The following is an 18,019-nucleotide window of genomic DNA, read 5'->3' on the forward strand; positions in this document are numbered from 1 at the left end:
ATATTACTCTGGCTTGTACTGTAGTGGTTCAAAATGTATTATTTTGAACTAATTGTCAAATCATGGTTAAATCCTTGATGCTGATGTCAGTAAATAACTCATTACAGCCCATTGTGAACACACAAACAACAATAAATAATGAAGCAATCTGACATGTTTACATTCAGAGTGAAACCTTTAAAACCAAACAAAATCTGATAAATAATTTCGACTAAACTAACAAAACTCGAAGGAAAGTAACAAAAAATAGTCACATTTAAAATGAAAATAAAGAAGCATATATTACTCTGTTGCTGTAATAATGACAATAATGCTGACTGATGAAATGTCATTGCTTTTCATCACATTCATACCTCATACCCTATTATAATATAAAGACTTTTACTTAATCGAGGTTTGCCACGTTGCAGGCTTAGCTTACAAGAACACTGCAACCTCACCAAAGAAAAACAAAAAAATTAAAAGACATTTAAGATATCATTACAGCATCCTCAGTAGTTGAGGTCCGACATCTGGTGAGTTGTTGTCAAGGTTGTCGAACATTCACCTGTTCGGGTTTCAGTGGCAACCATTTGCCGGGTTATTCTGGTGGTCTTGGTCACCATGGTGACAGTTCCCTCCTCGGCGGAGGAGACTTGGTGCTCTTCGGATAATTCCTGGGTGGTGAAGTCGAGCCCTGAGGTGTGGAGGCAGAAAGACCCCGAGACATCAGCATCACCTCCCACCTCCCCCTTCCGCTGGGCCTGAGGAGAACCCTCTGGGGTTATCTGGAGAAAGCCTGGGGGAGGAGGAGAGGAAACGTGCAGAGGCAAGTAGAGGAAAGGAAACAAGGACAGGAGAGGAGGATAGGTGAAGAAATGAAGAGGGAAAAGAAACTTAGTCTTATGTAGCAGAGACAAAACAAGAGATGATGTTAATAATTTATAGAATAAAAACAAAACACATCAAAGGTAAAAGCAAGGATAAGTTATGTAAAATGTAGTGCATATGGTAATAAATTGTTGTATTAATGTTGTATTCTATGTGTATAATTAAATAATGATAGAATGCAGGTATAAAATATAAAACACATACAAAGCTTATACATAATATGAACATTTTGGAAGATTTGTGCAATTATTCACTGTCTTTTAGTCCAGAGTTCCTGAGTAAACCATATACAAAGGATAGTCTATACTGTATACCAATTCTGGAAATAATGAGAGTTCAATATAACTATAACAAATACAGTATAACTCAATATAACTGTACACAAATATGAACAAGGAATCAAGTAATTTACTCCTCTTTTTCAAAAATCATTAAAATTGATAAAAATTGTTATCTCAGTTTGCAGTTTCCTTAATCCTTACCTGTGGAGTGTGGCTTCAGGGTGAATTTAGGCACCTTGAACCAGGGGGAAGACTCTCTTTCCTCAGACTCCCTGCTTTTGCTCTCAACCTCACTCCAAGCCTGGACCTTTGTTGAGCCGAACTCCATGGTAAAACCAGTGGGGGACTCTGAGCTGTCCCTGTCCAGCATATCTGTTCTGGCATGAGATGACACCACATCCTTCGAGAACTCCTCACTAAAACCTGCGAAGGCCAGCTTGCCTGATTTTACTTGAAGCCCTTTAGTGTCTCCTCCTACTTCTACTGGTGATGAATCCTTTCCCAGTTTCACACTCATTTCTGTGTCCTCCTCCCCTGCAGCCATCTTGCCATATGGAGAGGTGAACTCCACCTTCGGAAGTTTGATTTTACCAGTGAATGTCCCTTTATCGTCCTTGGAGTCCTTGTGAGAACTTGCATCTTGTTCACCATTGAGACTTGAACTTGAACCTTTGTCCTTAAGAGTGACATCAAACAACCCTGATTTGACAGGAGAAAATGACCCTTTAGGCATTTTGATCTTCCCGCCCTTTGAATTTTCCTCTCCCTCCCACTCTATATCTGTGCTCACAGCGGCTGATTTGTCTTTGGACTTCCCAAAGCTTGGCTTCATTTTAATTTTGGGCATCTTCACTTTGACATCCTCTGTTTCAGCCTCAGATGTTGTCTCCCCCTCTAGGAGGCCTGTGCATGCAGCGGGCACATCTGTTTGAGGAGGATTTACCAAGACAAAAACAGCTTTCTTTACTTTGGGCATTTTAGGGCCTTCATACCGAATTTCTGGCCCATACATATTCATTCTTCCCTCAGGAGAGGAGATGGATGGTAATGGGACACCAAACTTAGGGATTTTGATTTTCTTGCCTTTTTCTGTTTTGTCATCATCTTCATCCTGTGACGTCCCAATATCAAACTCTATGTCTGGAATCCTGGGGACTTTGATTTCTGCTCTGGATGATAAGAGTCCACCCTCTCCCCCTGTTCCTAAGTTGGCTGATCCTTGTACACTTGGTAATGTAACCTCTGGCACTGGGATGTTAATATGATCTTTGTCCTCTTTATGTCCGTTGTGGGTTTCAACTTCAACTTCATACTCAAACCTTTCTTTAACCTTGCATCTGTGTTTGACTTGACCATCGAACTCCTCATTGCCACAGTTTTTACACGTTTTCAATTCTGCTGTTAAATTTTTGCTAGTTTTCTTTTTTGGCATTCCAATCTTGAATTTTGTTCCTTTTACTTTAGCCCCCTTTACTTTGCTGCTGGTTCCTGCTGTGTTGAGATCCAAGTCAGGGAGTTCAACTTTTTTCCTGTCCTTCTTGCCCTCTCCTCTATGAAGTCCTATATCAAGCTCCAGGTCTCCTTTTGGACCCTTGATATCTATTGTTGGCATCTTGAGTTTCAGACCTTTGTGCTCTCCCTCAACATGCAAATCAGCTCCCCCCTGAGCCTCTCTGTCTTGTTCAGGTTTACTACATGTTACATCGATGTCCAGATCTGGTGATGTGACTTGTGGCAATTTAATTTTCCCTCCAGCCTCAACGGTTGGTATATTGATCTCCACTTCACCAAATTTATCTTTTGGCACTGATATGCCCCCCTTTGGAAGTTTAACTTCTGGACCTTTGAACTTTCCTCCTGTGACTTCCATCTCTATAGCAGGTGCTTCAATATCTTTACTTTTACCTTTAGAGAGTGAAATATCAACTTTTGGCATCTTGATATGAGGCAGCTTGATGGTTCCTCCCTCTGCTTCCACTTTCACCTCTGGTGTGTCAATATTTTCTTTTCCTTTAGGGATATTTATGTCCACATCAGGCATCTTGAACTGTCCCCCATCTCCCTTAATCTCTATGTCTGCACCTTCGATTGAAGGTTTTCCTTTAGGAAGAGATATGTCAACTTTTGGCATCTTAAACCTTCCTCCCTCACCCTTAATTTCAACTTTGGGACCTTCAGTTTTTCCTTTTGGTAGTGAAATGTCTACTGAGGGCATTGTCGTGTGAGGCATTTTGAACTGTCCTCCTGAACCTCCCCCTATTTCAACATCTGGACCACCAATCTTCCCTTTGGGCAGAGAGATGCCAACATCTGGCATTTTCACTTGAGGTGCTTTGAACTTCCCTCCTCTATCTCCCTCTGTTTCAACTTCCGGACCCTCTGTGTTTCTTTTGGGCAGTGAAATATCAACAGAGGGCATGCTGAGATGTGGCATCTTGTATTTTCTGCCTTCCCCTTTGAGCTCCATCTCTGGACCTTCAATCTTTCCTTTAGGAAGAGAGATGTCGATGTTGGGCATTTTCATGTGAGGCAATTTGAACTTTCCTCCTCCGGTACCTCCCTCTATTTCAACTTCTGGACCTTCGATCTTTCCTTTGGGCAGTGAAATATCAACATCTGGCATTTTCACTTGAGGTGTTTTGAACTTCCCTCCTCCATCTCCCTCTATTTCAACTTCCGGACCCTTGGTCTTTCCTTTGGGCAGTGAAAAATCAACAGAGGGCATGCCGAGATGTGGCATTTTGTATTTTCCACCTTCCCCTTTGAGCTCCATCTCTGGACCTTCAATCTTTCCTTTAGGAAGAGAGATGTCAATGTTGGGCATTTTCATGTGAGGCAATTTGAACTTTCCTCCGGTACCTCCCTCTATTTCAACTTCTGGACCTTCGATCTTTCCTTTGGGCAGTGAAATATCAACATCTGGCATTTTCACTTGAGGTGTTTTGAACTTCCCTCCTCCATCTCCCTCTATTTCAACTTCCGGACCCTTGGTCTTTCCTTTGGGCAGTGAAAAATCAACAGAGGGCATGCCGAGATGTGGCATTTTGTATTTTCCACCTTCCCCTTTGAGCTCCATCTCTGGACCTTCAATCTTTCCTTTAGGAAGAGAGATGTCAATGTTGGGCATTTTCATGTGAGGCAATTTGAACTTTCCTCCGGTACCTCCCTCTATTTCAACTTCTGGACCCTCGATCTTTCCTTTGGGCAGTGAAATATCAACAGAAGGCATGCTAAGATGTGGTATCTTGAATTTTCCACCTTCCCCTTCGAGCGCCACCTCTGGACCTTCAATCTTTCCTTTGGGCAGAGAGATGTCAACATCTGGCATTTTCATGTGAGGCATTTTGAACTTTCCTCTGGTGTCTCCCTCTCTTTCAACATCTGGACCTTCAATCTTTCCTTTGGATAGAGAGATGTCAACATCTGGCATTTTCATGTGAGGCATTTTGAATTTTCCTCCTCCTTGTCCTTCCATTTCTATTCCAGGTGTCTCAGTGCCTTTGAGTTTTCCTTTCGGAAGAGAGATGTCAACATTGGGCATTTTCATGTGAGGCAATTTGAACTTTCCTCCTGTACCGCCCTCTATTTCAACTTCTGGACCCTCTATCTTTCCTTTGGGCTGTGAGATATCAACAGAAGGCATGCTGAGATGTGGCATCTTGAATTTTCCACCTTCCCCTTTGAGCTCCACCTCTGGACCTTCAATCTTTCCTTTGGGCAGTGAAATGTCAACATCTGGCATTTTCACATGAGGCATTTTGAACTTTCCTCCGGTATCTCCCTCTATTTCAACGTCTGGATCACCAATCTTTCGTTGGGGCAGAGAGATATTAAAATCTGGCATTTTCATGTGAGGCATTTTGAATTTTCCTCCTCCTTGTCCCTCCATTTCTAAAACAGGGGTCTCAATGCCCTTGAGTTTTCCTTTAGGAAGAGAGATGTCAATGTTGGGCATTTTCGTGTGAGGCATTTTGAACTTTCCCTCTGTACCTCCCTCCATTTCAACTTCTGGGCCTTCAATCTTTGCTTTTGGCAGTGAAATATCAATTGAAGGAATATTAAAATGGGGCATAGTGAATTTCGCTCCTCCTCCCTCAACCTTTGCCTCCACATCTGGTGTATCAATCTCTGCAGTTTTCCTTTTTGGCAGGTTAATGTCAACATGTGGCATTTTGACATGTGGCATCTTCAACTTTCCTCCTCCCTCGATTTCAACATCTGATCCCTCTAATTTACCGGTCTTTCCTTTGGGGAGAGATATGTCAATGTTTGGCATTCTGATACCCGGCATTCTGAATTTTCCCCCCTCTCCTTCTACATCAATGTCTGGAGTATCAATTTTTCCAATTTTTGCTTTTGGCAAGGTAATGTCAACATTAGGCATTTTGACATGAGGCAACTTAAATTTGCCGACTCCATCACCACCTATTTCAATGTCTGGTGCATCAAGATCCACAGATTTCCCTTTGGGAAGGGACACATCTATTGATGGTCCTTCAATCTTTGGGGACTTTCCTTTTGGCAGGGATATATCCACGTCAGGCATACTGATGTGAGGCATTTTGAATTTCCCTACCTCTGCATCAACTCCAATGTGACTTCCTTCAATGCCTGTTTTTCCTTTTGGGAGGGACAAGTCAATATCAGGCATCTTGATGTTTGGAATCCTGAATTTGCGTCCTTCTCCATCAATCTTTGCATCATGTTTTACTTTTGGCAGGGACACATCCAGGTCTATATTGGGGATAGAAACGTCAATCATTGGCATTTTGGGAATTTTTAGGCTTCCCTCATAACCTCTGATGTCAGCCTCTGAGACGTCAACTTCTGCTTTGGGGAGAAGAACCTCAGTCTCTGGTGTTTTAGCTGCTGGTAGTGACAGCTCGACAGAAGGCACCTTGACCTTGGCCTTTGCGTCAAGGTAACCACTTGGCTTACCTAAATCTTTTTCTTTAGAGCCAAATCCTGGCATGGAGAACTTTGGTAGCTTGAAAGTCACGTCAGGTGCATGGAAGCCACCTTTCCCTTCCATATCTGCTTCGAGTTTAGCATTAACTTCTCCCTCTGGGAGATGACCTTTTGGTGATGATATTTTAAACTTGGGGAATTTCACTTTGTATTTTGATTTATCATCTGGGCTTTCAATGTTGATTTCTGGTTTAGAAATGTCAATTTTCCCCTTTTTTCCTTTAACATCCACATCAGGACAAGACACGGATATGTCTGCATCCTTTTTGGATATCCCAAATGAGGGCATTTTGATTTTAGGTTTTTTCACCTTGACTTTTCCATCCCCATCAAACTCTACTGATGGTGCCCTAATCTCCCCTTCCACATGTGGTGGGCTGAGAGAAATGTCCCCTTTGGGGCCCTTTCCTGATATATGCAAATCACCACTCTTGGACTTTCCACCAAACCTGGGAAGAGAGAAACTGGGGACTTTGAGGGAGACATCAGGTAGATCAAAGCTGCCCCCTGAAGAAGGCCTGCCTCCTTCTGCTTTCAGAAGCTCCACTTCCACATCGTCACCTTTAGGTTTGGTGAGGCCAAAGTCTAGATCCACTTTTGGAGCTGAGATGTCAACTGTCGGTAGCTTGACAGTGGGAAGTTTGAGGGAAGCACCTGGACCTTCTACACTACCTGTCTCGATGTTCGCACCCTTAACTTTCAACTTGGCTGGATTAATATCTCCTTTGAGACCAGACATCTCCAAATCTCCAGGTGCGTCAGGACCACTGGTGTCCACTTTGAGGCTTTTGTCTTTCAGACCAGATGGAAGGCTGAGGTCAAGATCAAATTTGGGGAGATTTATGTCAAGAGTTGGCATGTGGAGTCCACCACCTTTTTTACCAGATAGGTCAACTTTTGGTACTTCAAACTTTCCCTCTCCAGATGGTCCTTCAATGTTGATATCTCCCTCCACTTTTCCCACCGGAACTGAAATGTCAAAAGCTGGCATTGCGATCTTTCTTCCCTTCATTTCTGGTCCTTCCACTTTGACATTGCCCTCTGGCAGGTTCATCTTTGGAAGTGAAACGTCCATTTTGGGCATTCTGAAATTGCCTCCTTTTACCTCAGGACCCTCAATATTGAGGTCAGCTTCAGCCTTTTCTTCAGGTAGTGAAATATCAGCACTTGGCATGTTGATTTTTCTGCCTTTAAGTTTAGGACCTTCTATGTTGACCTGTGGTCCCTTTGCTTTAATCTTAGGAAGAGAGATATCAAGCGAGGGCATATGGAACTTGCTTCCTTTTCCAACATGTCCTTCAATTTCCATTTCTCCTCCTGCCTTTCCTTTGGGAAGTGAAATGTCAACGTCTGGCATCTCAATGTTCCCTCCCTTGATTTCCGGGCCTTTTATTTTGACATCACCCTGTGGGGGACTCACTTTCGGTAAAGACACATCAAATTTTGGCATTTTAAATTTACCTCCCTTCATCTCAGAGCCCTTGACATCAAGGTCACCCTCTACCCTTCCTTTGGGGAGTGAAATGTTAACAGTTGGCAAGTTAAACTTTCCTCCTTTAACATCAGGACCCTCAAGGCTGATATCTACCTCTGGAGATTTAATTTTGGGGAATGACATGTCACCTTTGACTTCAGGTCCTTTGATTTTAGGAAGAGAGATATCAAGTGAGGGCATGTGAAACTTGCCTCCTTTATCACCATGCCCATCAATGTCAATATCCACGTCTGTCTTTCCTCTTGGGAGTGAAATATCAACTGTTGACATTTCCACATTTCCCTCTGGCAGGTTCATCTTTGGAAGTGAAACATCAAATTTGGGCATTTTGAATTTGCCTCCTTTTACCTCAGGACCCTCAATACTGAGGTCAGCATCAGCTTTTCCTTTGGGGAGTGAAATGTTAACAGCTGGCAAGTTAAACTTTCCCCCTTTAACTTCAGGACCCTTGAGGCTGACATCTACCTCTGGAGACTTAATTTTAGGGAGTGACATGTCACCTTTGACTTCAGGTCCTTCAATATCTACATCAACTCCCTTTGCTTTGATTTTAGGAAGAGAGATATCAAGGGAGGGCATGTGAAACCTGCCTCCTTTACCACCATGCCCATCTATGTCAATATCCATGTCTGCCTTTCCCTTTGGAAGTGAAATATCAACAGTTGGCATTTCTATTTTTCCTTTCATATCTGGTCCTTCCACATTGGCATCCACCATAGGGAGACTCACTTTTGGTAAAGAAACATCAAATGTCGGCATTTTGAATTTCCCTCCTTTCCTCTCAGGGCCTTCTACATTTATATCACCCTCGACTTTTCCTTTGGGAAGTGAAATGTCAAAGGTTGGGATGTTGACCTTTCCTCCTTTAACATCAGGACCCACAAGGTTGATATCTATGTCGGGAGATTTTATTTTGGGCAGAGAAACATCAAGTGATGGCATGTTTAGCTTTCCGCCCTTAACTTCAGGGCCATCAATATTTATCTCTGGTTCTTTAGCTTTAATTTTAGGAAGAGAGATATCAAGCGAGGGCATATGGAACTTGTTGCCTTTGCCAGCATGTCCTTCAATTTCAATTTCTCCTCCTGCTTTTCCTTTGGGAAGTGAAATATCAATGTCTGGCATTTCAATCTTTCCTCCCTTGGTGTCTGGGCCTTTTATTTTGACATTGCCCTCTGGGAGATTCACTTTTGGCAATGACACATCCAATTTTGGCATTTTGAATTTGCCTCCTTTTATGCCAGGGCCTTCAACATTAAGGTCACCCTCAACTTTTCCTTCTGGAAGCAAAATGTCGCCTTTAAGTTCAGGTCCTTCAATATCAACATCAACTCCTTTTGCTTTTATTTTAGGAAGAGAGATATCAACCGATGGCATGTGAAACTTGCCTCCTTTACCTACATGTCCCTCAATGTCAACATCGCCCGTTACCTTTCCTTTTGGAAGCGATAAATCAACTGTTGGCATTTCCACATTGCCCTCTGGCAGATTTATCTTTGGAAGTGAAACATCAAATTTGGGCATTTTGAATTTGCCTCCTTTTACCTCAGGACCCTCAACACTGAGGTCAGCGTCAACCTTTCCTTTTGGGAGTGAAATGTCAACAGCTGGCAAGTTAAACTTTCCCCCTTGGACTTCAGGACCCTTGAGAGTGACATCTACCTCTGGAGACTTAATGTTAGGGAGCGACATATCACCTTCAGGTCCTTCAATATCTACATCAACTCCCTTTGCTTTGATTTTAGGAAGAGAGATATCAAGTGAGGGCATGTGAAACCTGCCTCCTTTTCCACCATGCCCATCAATGTCAATATCCATGTCTGCCTTTCCTTTTGGAAGTGAAATATCAACAGTTGGCATTTCTATTTTTCCTTTCATATCTGGTCCTTCCACATTGGCATCAACCTTAGGGAGACTCACTTTTGGTAAAGAAACATTAAATGTTGGCATTTTGAATTTCCCTCCTTCAACGTTTATGTCACCCTCGACTTTTCCTTTGGGAAGTGAAACGTCAACAGTCGGGATGTTGACCTTTCCTCCTTTAACATCAGGACCCTCAAGGCTGATATCTACATCAGGAGATTTTATTTTGGGTAGAGAAACATCAAGTGATGGCATGTTTAGCTTTCCACCTTTAACTTCAGGGCCATCAATATTTATCTCTGGTCCCTTAGCTTTCATTTTAGGAAGAGAGATATCAAGCGAGGGCATATGGAACTTGCCTCCTTTGCCAGCATGTCCTTCAATTTCAATTTCTCCTCCTGCTTTTCCTTTGGGAAGTGAAATGTCAATGTCTGGCATTTCAATCTTTCCTCCCTTGATGTCTGGGCCTTTTATTTTGACATCACCCTCTGGGAGATTCACTTTTGGCAATGACACATCAAATTTTGGCATTTTGAATTTGCCTCCTTTTATGTTAGGAACTTCAACATTTAGGTCACCCTCAACTTTTCCTTTTGGGAGTGAAATGTCAACGGTTGGCAAGTTAAGCTTTCCTCCTTCAGGACTCTGGAAACTGATATCTACCTCTGGAGACTTAATTTTAGGGAGTGATACATCACCTTTAAGTTCAGGTCCTTCAATATCAACATCAACTCCCTTTGCTTTTATTTTAGGAAGAGAGATATCAACCGATGGTATGTGAAACTTGCCTCCTTTACCTACATGTCCCTCAATGTCAACATCGCCCTTTACCTTTCCTTTTGGGAGTGATATATCAACTGTTGGCATTTCCACATTGCTCTCTGGCAGATTCATCTTTGGAGGTGAAACATCAAATTTGGGCATTTTGAATTTACCTCCTTTTACCTCAGGACGTTCAATATTGAAGTCAGCTTCAGCCTTTCCTTTGGGGAGAGAAAGGTCAATGTCTGGCATGTTGATTTTTCCTCCCTTAAGTTCAGGACCTTCTATGTTGAGCTCTGGTCCCTTAGCTTTTATTTTAGGAAGAGCGATATCAACAGAGGGCATATGGAACTTTCCTCCTTTACCACCGTGTCCTGGAATTTCAATTTCTCCTCCTGCTTTTCCTTTGGGCAGTGAAATATCAATGTCTGGCATCTCAATCTTCCTGCCTCTTTCACCTTTTGCTTTTGGAAGTGAAATGTCAACAGCTGGCATGTTGAAATGTTCTCCTTTAACATCTGGACCCTTGAGGCTCACATCTACCTCTGGATATTTTATTTTAGGTGCTGAAACATCAAATGATGGCATATTGAACTTTCCTCCTTGAACATCAGGCCCTTCAATATCGACACTGATTTCATTAGCTTTTATTTTAGGAAGAGTGATATCAATTGAAGGCATGGGAGACTTGCCTCCTTTAACCCCACGTCCTTCAATGTCAACATCTCCCTCTATTTTTCCTTTTGGAAGTGAAATATCAACATTCGGCAGTTCCATTTTTCCTTTAATCTCTGGTCCTTCCACTTTGACATCGCCCTCTGGCAGGTTCATCTTTGGAAGTGAAATGTCAAATTTTGGCATTTTGAATTTACCTCTCCCCCCTGCAGGGCCTTCAACAGTTACGTCGCCTTTGACTTTTCCTTTTGGATGTCCAATACCATAGGATGGTATTTCAATATTCCCATCTTTTCCAGAGTGAATGTCAATATCAATGTCTCCCTGTGCTTTTCCTTTAGGAAGTGAGAGGTTGATTTTCGGCATTTCAAATTTCCCACCTTTTACCTTCGGCCCTTGAAAATTCACATCTCCTTCAGGGAATTTTACTGCAGGGAGGGCGATGTCTACAGATGGTAGACTAAATTTGCCTCCTCTTCCTTCACTTTCGACAGTGATGTCACCTTCTAATGTTCCTTGAGGTGGTGAGATGTCAATAGTTGGCATTTTAATTTCCCCACCTTTGATTTCTTGTCCCTCAATGTTTATGTCACCTCGCTTTGATTTTATTTTAGGGAGAGAAACATCAATTGAGGGGATATGAAAATGTCCTCCTTTACCTTTAGTTTGTATGTCACCATCTACTTTCCCCTTTGGAAGGGAGATATCAACTGAAGGTCCCTCAAGGCCAATATTTCCTTCAGGCATCTTCATCTTTGGTAGCGATACATCAAATGTAGGCATCTTGAACTTGCCTCCTTTTCCTGTGGGTCCTTCAATATCTATCTTACCCTCTGCTTTTCCTTTTGGAAGAGAGATATCTACAGTGGGCATGTTTATTTTCCCTCCTTTAGCCTCACTTCCCTTTAGGTCTAAATCTGCTTCTGGTGTATTAATCTTAAACTCAGGACCTTCGATGTCGATGTCACGTCCCTGTGATTTGATCTTTGGTAGGGACACATCAAAAGAAGGCATCTGAAACTTTCCTCCTTTGGCTTCAGGACCTTTGATCTTTACCTCCCCCTCTGGTGATTTCATAGCAGGAAGAGAGATGTCAAGTGACGGCATGTTAAACTTTGCTCCTTCTTTGACTTCAGGTCCTTTAACATCAACCTCTCCCTCCTTGGTTTTCATCTTTGGGAGTGAGATGTCAAAAGTTGGCATCTTGAACTTTGCTCCGCTACCACCACTGTCCTCGAGCTCCATGTTGCCCTCCACATTTGCCTTGGGAAGTGAAAAGTCAACATTTGGAAGTTCAGGGCATTCTAGCTTTATGTCTCCTTCAGGTAGCTTCATTTTTGGGAGAGAAATGTCTACAGAGGGCATGTTTAATTTGCCTCCTTTTACTTCACCGCCATCAATGTTCAAATCTCCCTCTACGTTTCCTTGGGGAACAGAGATATCAACCATAGGTATCTTGATTTTTCCACCTTTGATTTCAGGTCCTCCCAAAACAACCTCTCCCTCAGGTGACTTCATTTTTGGAAGAGATATATTATATGAAGGCATTTTAAACTTGCCTCCTTTTCCCTCAATGTCACCTTCACCCTTGGATTTACCTTTTGGTAGAGAAATGTCTACTGATGGACCCTCAATTTTCCCTCCTTTAATCTCAGGTCCTTGTAAGTCAACCTCAGCCCCAGATGTCCCCATCTTAGGGAGTCTGACATCAAGTGAGGGCATTTTGAACTTGCCTCCTTTTGCAGGTGGACCGTCTATTTCAATGTCACCCTCCATCTTTCCTTTTGGCAGCGATATATCAATAGAGGGCATCTGGATCTTACCTCCACCTTCAAGCTCGGGTTCCTCTATGTTTATGTGTCCCTCTGGTTGTTTCAGCTTTGGTAGAGAAACATCAAAGGTAGGCATTTTGAATTTTCCACCCTTCCCAGCATGCCCTTCTACTTTAATGTCTCTTTCCATTTTCCCTTTGGGCAGAGAAATGTCAAGTGTGGGCATTTCAAATTTCCCACCTTTCACTTCAGGGCCTTCGATGTCGACTTCCACCTCACTGGTCTTCATTTTAGGGAGGGAAATGTCAAATGATGGTAACTGAAATGTTTCTCCTCCTTCAGTATTAGTTGTTCCTGCTTTGCCTTTGGGAAGTGTCAGGTCTACTTTGGGTAGCTTGAAGCCCCCTTCCATCTCTTGTCCTTTTATATTTACTTGTCCTTCTGGTGACTTAATTTTTGGGAAAGATATGTCAAAATCAGGCATTTTGAACATCCCATCTCCACCAACATAATAGTCCATATCCACATCTTCACCCTCTGTTTTCACCTTTGGGAGAGAGATGTCAACAGAGGGTAGACTGAATTTCCCTCCACCTTCTGGACCTTCAATATCCACATTGGATGATCCCACCTTTGATAACGAGCTATCAACCTTTGGCATGGAGATTTTGGGCCCTTTAAAAGTGCCCTCCACCTCATCAGGAATTCTGTGTGTGGTGTCCAATTCCAAATCAACATCAGGCACAGAGATGTCAATGGCAGGCATTTTGATAGCTGTCTTCCCAGCTCCTCCGTACTCAGGGAGTGAGATGTCAATGTCAGACTTCATTTTTGGTAAAGAAATATCAACAGAGGGCATTTGAATAGATGCAGCTTTTCCTGAGAGATCTCTTTCCATCTTTGGTTTGGTGATATTTGTTTCAGGGAGACCAATCTCACCACCTCCTTTGATTTCTTCTTTTGGCACTTTCATCCCTTTGGCTTTTACCTTGATGTCACCATCTATCTCATCCGAATGACGTGAGAGTCTAACTTTGGGCAGTTTCAACTTTGGCATTCTTAGCTTTGCATCTCCTTTGCCTACATCTACATCAGCTTTTCCCACAGCTGAATCTGCAACTCCTCCTTTGATGTCGATTTTAGGAGCTTTGATTTCTGCCTTTCCCTTTATAGCAGGCAAAGATGCCTCAGCTTTTCCTGAAGGGAGTGCAAACTCCACATCAGGCGCGTTAATCTTATCACTTCCTTCCTTCTCCACATCCATGTCTTTATCGCCAGACAAACTGAACTCCACTGATGGTGGCTGGATGTTCACACCCGGGGGCTTCAGCTCCACTGATCCAGTTTCCAAAGCTGAGCCTGACTTTGTGTGTTTGCTCTTTGGAAAGGTGATTCCAAACTTGTGTCCTTTTCCTTTGGTTTTCACTTTAGCTCCAGGTATCTCAGATGGAGAGATATTCACCTGTCCCTCAAAGCATCCTGTTTCCGCTTTTCCTCCTGTCTCTGCTCCAGTGTAGCCCTTTGTTTTCATGTGGGGAAACCTAGGAGAACCATGTAAAGAAAGGAAGCAGAGACGAAGAGAAGGACATTGTAATACAGCCAAAAAAAGCTAATATTCCAAAGTGCTTTGTAAAGAAAGAAAACGTACTTCTCAGATAATCCTTTGATGTCTTAGTCGGCAGTACAGTCAGTGATAGTATTGTATTAGACTATTGATGTTCCTCAACAAACCTCTTCACATGCTGAGGTAATTATGACTATTTCAACATGAAAAGCAAACACATAAAGAACACAAACAAGGCTTACCTGATCCTCCTCTTTGCCTTCCCAACGGCTGCTGCTCCTCCGGCTCCTCCTGCTTCGACCTTCGTGCTCCTCCTCTGTTTGAATTTGGGGAGAGAAAACTCCACATCTACGTCACTCATCTCCAGCCTGGGGGGCGTTCCCTCTATTACCAGCTCCTCTCTGCGCTTCTCTTTCAGCCTCTTCAGACCAAAACGACCACCTCTCTTCTTCTTGGTCTTGAACGGCTTGGAGCCCTTCACACTCTGAAATACATACAAACACACTTGAATAACAAGACCGCCAGTCGACAACATTTGAAGGCCTGCAGTTTGAGAGTGATACTATCTGTTGAGGTGCTGGCTTTACATAGTTTGAATAAATTAACAAATAAAAAAGTATGGAAAATACGAATGAGTTTTAAATCTAATTTGACACTAAAAGATTTGACTAAATATTTATATAATTTATAAACAATGGACCCACAATTTAATTTGACAGTTGGAACAAAACCTTATAAAAGTCTTTGGTAAATACCTCATTAAAAGCCCAAAGTCTGATTATAACAAACTGAAAATGCTACTTTATTTAAAACTACACAATTTAGTTGAGAGGCTGCATACCACATATAAACACAGAATATAATTGATTACCATTTTGGCCATCTTGGCTTTGGGACCTTTGACCTCCACACTGGGAACTCGAGGCCGCACGCTGACCTCTGCTCCAGGGACGGTCCTCTTCAGCTGGAAGCTGACCTTGTATGGCTCTGCACACTGAAGGATCTTCAGAGCATCTTCATACCTCACGTTGTCGAAGTAGACCTTGGCACTCAGCAGCTGGTCACCTTCACACAGAGAACATTATGAATTCATGTGTCCAGTGATAAAACTTGTCAAAGTCATTTATGAAACTTCTACACCACGCCATCTCAATTTGAACTTATCGAGTTGGGTTTTAAAATCAAAATTCTAAAATCAATCTGATGTATATTTGGTATCCTCTACTTACTACTGAAGTACAGACATTTATGAACTACAAGATCACTGCAGGATGAGCTATGGTCTGTTAGCATTAGCTGCTAGCGCTGAGCAGCAATACCAACAGAGGAAAATGTTTTAAAAAAAGTTATGCTATGGAGGTAATCCCCTCAAAACATGAATGTTCACTGTCCCCCTTTTACTGCCCTCCAGTGGTCACAGCAGGAGCTACATCAAAGTAAAACATCAAGTCAGAAAAGATACACTGCACTATAAATATCAGTACTATTGTTGTTAACATCAATATGCTGAAGTCATTACTAGTATGATTATAACCAATAACAACAGCAACATCGGTACTGGCAAAAATTGCTTCAGAGTTGGATTATATTATGTCTACTTTGATGCTCACATGGTCACAGCAAGGAACTATATCATGGTAAAATGATTAAGGTAATAGCACTTCCTGTCAGTACTTTCGTACTTTTCAATAAATCAAAGTGACCAAACTAAGGCAATGTGAAACAAATTTAACACAAATATTCACAAAATGATCAATTTAATAGTCCTCATTATTAATAATTATTGTCATTAACGTCACTCAAGATGATTGAGATTAGTTTAAAGCACCGGCACAGCGCTAAAATTAATGCAAAACTTCTGGTTTAAAAACCACGGACACACACTCACCATGGCTCACAGTTTGCTATGGACATGCTTTCATTTTATTTCTTGTTTGGATTATGTTCATTTTAAAGCACTGAGTATGTTTCCTAAAAATGCTCTCTAAATGAATCAGATGTGACTGCAGATACCTTCCTGTAGACTGAGATGTTTAGCGGCTGGTGAGTCTTTGAGGACGTCTTTAACAAAGATCCCTCGTTGTCCTCCACCAGTCACACTGTAGCCGCTGGCTCCAGCCTCCGCCTCCGTCTCCACCACGATTTCCACCAACTGAGATGCTTCCTCTCCACTCTAAAACACACACAACTTTTAATATCTCCAAGAACAAAATCTGGCCCAAGATAAACATTCAATCTCCATATTGTTTTGGTCTCTCATTATTAATTTTGGTTAAATTGATCTCAGACAGTTACAAAAATGGCCATTGTTGTAGCAATAATACTTTAGATTCATACTTGAAGACGAAACCCCTGATTTCCATTTGTTGTAGTAAAGTGATGTGTCACCAATTTACCAGGATAACTTGAACAAAATGTATTAAGTATTTAATTTAATGGTATTATCAACAATCGACTAGACAACTTGGTCGGCATTTCTCAGTAGCAGAATATGTTTTTTTTAATGTATAAAGTCAGTGGTTTAATTACTCTGAATCACAAAGCGAGAGTGCCTGAAGTCAACAGGAATACTGTAGATTCACCCTATTTGTAAAAATTGTAAGAGAACAGAGGTTGAAGTAGTATATGAGTCCACAAAATATAAATAGTTACCTATCAACATCATTTGAGGCTACCAATGTACAAAGTTGCATTATGCAGCTTTAAAGACAGGCATCACATAAGAAACTGAATTCTTCTGTGTTGTATTTCACTTTTCTCTTTGCTGGGTAGGTTCAAAATTGTTTTCAGTGCAGAAAGGCTTCAACACTGTTTTATGTCTTGTTACACTTGCTTGAGTGAGCGCAGAGTTTACTGCACAGTTATATGTCACGCCACACTTTACTTTTGAATCCGTTTTATTGGCGCAAAGGTCACTCTATTCTTGGATTACATCCATTTTTCCAGTGACTGACCAAAGGAAATAACTTGTAGAAGACTCATAAAGGAAAAAGTGAATCATGTACTTTATCAACCATTGGATTGACTTTGTGTGCATTGACATCCAACTCGTTTAACATTAGTAATTTATGGTGATAAAAACTCTGCAGTCGCTGTTCACCCACTGATACAAGCAATAGTAATAAATATTTCAGCCTTTTTGTCAGACTGCTGCTTACTGTCTGTTCGTCTGTGGGCTCTGAGTCCATCTCTGGTTGGGCCAGTTGGCAGGTCGACTCTCTCAGATGACTTCTCTTCTGACTCAACACCTGCTTCAGCTCTGCATGGAGCTTCTCCTTCTGCACCTGCAGACAACAGGTGAGGAGAACACAAGGTCAGATGATCCGTGATGTATGTGGTATTACCAATAATGGGTTCATTGCTTTTTACTCCACTGACATTTCTTGATTATGTACACTATTGGTCAATCAATCTTAGGGGATTATTGATGATGGTGAAAGTGGTTATAGTTAAGATAATTAATAAGATAAATTGATGTTATTGTTATTTATAAATTACAAATTATATTATAGTTACTATTATAAATTATATTATAAATTGAATTAACTTAGCTTGAACTATTATTTTTCCCTCTTTCAAAAAAAAATGCATTTTAATATAATATAATATATTTCAACTGTTTGTTTTTTTCTTTTTATTTGGTAATTAACTTTGAGCTGTATTTTGTGCCTGAAAGTTCCTGTACAAATAAAGTCTAGTATAAATTATTCTCATTATTATTATGTGACTGATATCATTACAGCTGTTAAATTAATTAAATTTGACTCAA

At 41.5% G+C, this 18,019-nt stretch overlaps 1 protein-coding gene across 1 annotated transcript; it reads right to left on the reverse strand.

Moving 5' to 3' along the window:
* Positions 1-491: 491 nt before the first annotated feature.
* prx (periaxin) lies at positions 492-17,514 on the reverse strand. The gene is made up of 12 exons (XM_070906235.1): positions 17,409-17,514; positions 16,264-16,423; positions 15,122-15,315; positions 14,493-14,734; positions 12,738-14,227; positions 5,136-12,128; positions 4,588-4,916; positions 3,627-4,284; positions 2,986-3,437; positions 2,038-2,928; positions 1,353-1,800; positions 492-778 (listed from the first exon to the last, which is right to left on the reverse strand). Exons 1-12 carry the CDS (start codon positions 17,436-17,438, stop codon positions 492-494), a joined length of 12,174 nt encoding a protein of 4,057 aa, XP_070762336.1. The 5' UTR covers positions 17,439-17,514.
* Between the last annotated feature and the right edge of the window lie 505 nt (positions 17,515-18,019).

This window comes from Enoplosus armatus, chromosome 5 (assembly GCF_043641665.1).
Source record: "Enoplosus armatus isolate fEnoArm2 chromosome 5, fEnoArm2.hap1, whole genome shotgun sequence".
Lineage (NCBI taxonomy): Eukaryota > Metazoa > Chordata > Actinopteri > Centrarchiformes > Enoplosidae > Enoplosus > Enoplosus armatus.

Coding starts and splice junctions, on each gene's coding strand:
- prx (XM_070906235.1), bottom strand. CDS start 17,438: ATGGACTCAGAGCCCACAGACGAACAGACA. Junction 12,129..12,737: donor ACCCGAGCTTGAAGGTGGAG/GTAAGATCCAGA, acceptor GTGGTAGCGGAG/CAAAGTTCAAGATGCCAACT. Junction 4,917..5,135: donor TGAAATGGAGGGAGGTACAG/AGGGAAAGTTCA, acceptor ATACCGGAGGAA/AGTTCAAAATGCCTCATGTG.